Source organism: Pteropus vampyrus, unplaced genomic scaffold, assembly GCF_000151845.1.
Source record: "Pteropus vampyrus isolate Shadow unplaced genomic scaffold, Pvam_2.0 Scaffold462, whole genome shotgun sequence".
NCBI lineage: Eukaryota > Metazoa > Chordata > Mammalia > Chiroptera > Pteropodidae > Pteropus > Pteropus vampyrus.
In genome coordinates this window covers 158912-161283 of record NW_011889243.1, presented here as the reverse complement: position 1 = coordinate 161283, position 2372 = coordinate 158912, and the positions used below count along the sequence as shown (strand labels likewise).

General features: G+C 52.7%; 1 protein-coding gene across 21 annotated transcripts in view; it reads left to right on the top strand.

Moving 5' to 3' along the window:
• STRA6 (stimulated by retinoic acid 6) overlaps positions 1–2372 on the top strand; it is a 44918-nt gene that overhangs the window by 21600 nt on the left and 20946 nt on the right. The window contains exon 2 of one of the 21 annotated variants that reach the window (XM_011382061.2): positions 748–896. The exons of the other annotated variants lie outside the window; for them this stretch is intronic. Coding sequence (XP_011380363.1) covers positions 865–896 — 32 coding nt within the window. The 5' untranslated portion in view covers positions 748–864. The remainder of the gene's footprint in view (positions 1–747; positions 897–2372) is intronic. 21 annotated transcript variants of the gene reach the window in all.

Sequence of the window (2372 nt, the reverse complement as noted above, 5' to 3'; positions counted from 1 at the left end):
AGCTGTCTTTTCCAGACTGTTTCTATCTTTCTTTCATCTGGGTGCCCTGGAGAGGGAGCTGGGCCTCCCTGTGCCACCACATGCTGCCAAGGACACCTTGCCTCTGAGGGCCTCAGAGCCCAGTTCTCCCCTCTTTGCTTCTATCCCTGACCCCATCCCCCACCTCCCTGCTCTGCGTGAGAGTTGGAGGAACTGGTAAGGTGAGGTTGAGGAGTTGCCGAGCCAGATGTGTGCACATCTGTTCTTCATCAACAAGAAACTGGAGAAGGAGAAATGCTTGCATGCCTCCCCAGGGGCTGGGGCTGGGGCCGAGCCAGACTTGGGTCACCCAGCAGGGACAGAGGCCCCACCCAGGCCTGGGGAAAGGAACTGTTTGTAGGACTTCAGGCTCTGACTACCTGGTAAGCAGCCCTATTGTCATCAAGGGTGTGCCCCTTCTCCCCATCCCTGGCTGACCCCCGCCCCCCCCCCAACATATGTATGGGGAAGGAGGAGCAGCAGAAGGGGGAGGGGCTCAGGAGACCTTGGAGGACACAGACCCTGACCTAAGTTAAGGCCTTGATCAGAAACTGTGTCCTTGGGGACCTCAGGGTCTGGTCATTGACTGGGGCCAGGCGCCTACAGCCAGCTCTGTAGCTGGGGTATTTATATATGGTCCTAGAATAAAGTTGGGTGTGTGTCAGGGACTGGGTACTGCCTCTAATGTGGGTGGCATATAGAATTTGCAGCTCGCTTCTTCCACTGCAGGGAAGAATGAAGAGGTTTGTTTGAACCTACTTACTTAGCCAAACCAAGCAGAGCCTGCCTCCTCCCTACCACCCCCTCAAAGGTGGGAGCAGGAAGCAGGGAGCCCAGGTGAATCCCATGGAGGTGAACTCGAACTCATCTCGCCCTGTGTGAGTCAGATGCCCCAGGGAGATTGGGCACCAAAGCTTTGAGGAGCCATGACAGTGGTCCTCCTCTGTGCCTTAGTGTGCCCCAGCATGCTTGGGACTTGGGGAAGGTGGGCTCTGTTGACAGTGGCTGGGATGGACTCAGTCTCCTGTGCCCCTTTGGTGCCAGGACCTGTTTGAAAAGATTGGGGGTTGAATCTGACAGGGATGGGATATGTCATCTGGCGTCTTTTGTGGGCATGGGTTTGCTTGGCATAAGGTGAGCTGGCCCTTTTCTCCCTCAGAAGCCTCTCTGGCTACTTATGTGCCCAGCTTAACATGTGCCCATGTGCTATCCACTCATCATCAATTCTGAGCTTCCTAGCCAGGGCCTGAGGACACAAATATGCCTGTGGCAGCTGTCCATGATGTCACTTACTTCCCCCCACTTTAAAGGGCTGCTTGGAAGGTGAAATTGGATGCTCATCCCATGGCCTTTCCTCTTACCATATGAGGCCCATGCCAGGGTCATCTGCAGGCCCTTCTTCTGTGTGTAGGGGAGGTCAGGAAGCAGGGTTCCAGGCCACCCAGGACTTCATGCCGCCAGACCTCCACCCCAGACAGTCAGCCCTTCCTTCTTACCCACAGAGATGTGCTCTGCCCTAGCCTCTGGATGGGGCCCTTTGCAGGCTCCTGTTTAGAGCCAAATTCTGGAAACAGTTGTTTGTCCCTTTGTCTCGGTGTCCTCAGCACACTGCTGTTTGGCCTCTGTCCCTGAGTGTCCAAGACCAAGCCTTAGCTCCTTGGGCTACATTTGACTCTGGTGCTCAACCCTTGTCTTGGAATAAGGCCCAGAACCCCACAGTCATTCCGGAAACTCCCCTCCCCTCTGCTCCTCCACATCAAGGCATGTACATTCTTCCTCCTAAATACCTCTGAGATGCAGCCTGCCATTTTCCACTCCCCGGTGACTATTTATGCCAAACCATTTGAAAATGCTTATATTCAACTATTTTTAATTTACGGAAATGGCAATTTCATATGTTTCAACTTAATATCTTCTTTTACATACTCCTTACTTCACACCTCCCAGTCAGACACAGGCACTGGAGCCAGACAACCTCAGTTCGAATCCTGGTCTACTGCTTTACTAGCTGTGTGATTTGGGCAAGAGTCTTAGTCTCTCTGAGCCTTGGCTTCTTGCCAAGGGGGAAACTAATAGCACACACCTTGAGTAATAACTGAGTTAATACATGGAACCGAGAGTGCCTAGCACTTAGTCAGTGCTTAGTAAGTACTGGTTACTACTGTTATTGTTACTCAAATTTAGCCACAGATATCTCCTAAAATCCCAAACACTGCCCTGCTCAGATGCCCTCAGTGCCTCCCACGCCTGCTATAACCTGCTCTAGGCATGCCCTCTGGGTTAAAATCAACCTGAAAGTCATTTCTGGCCCCAGTCACACAACCTGCTTGTCACTCCCCTTGCTCTTCCCTCTT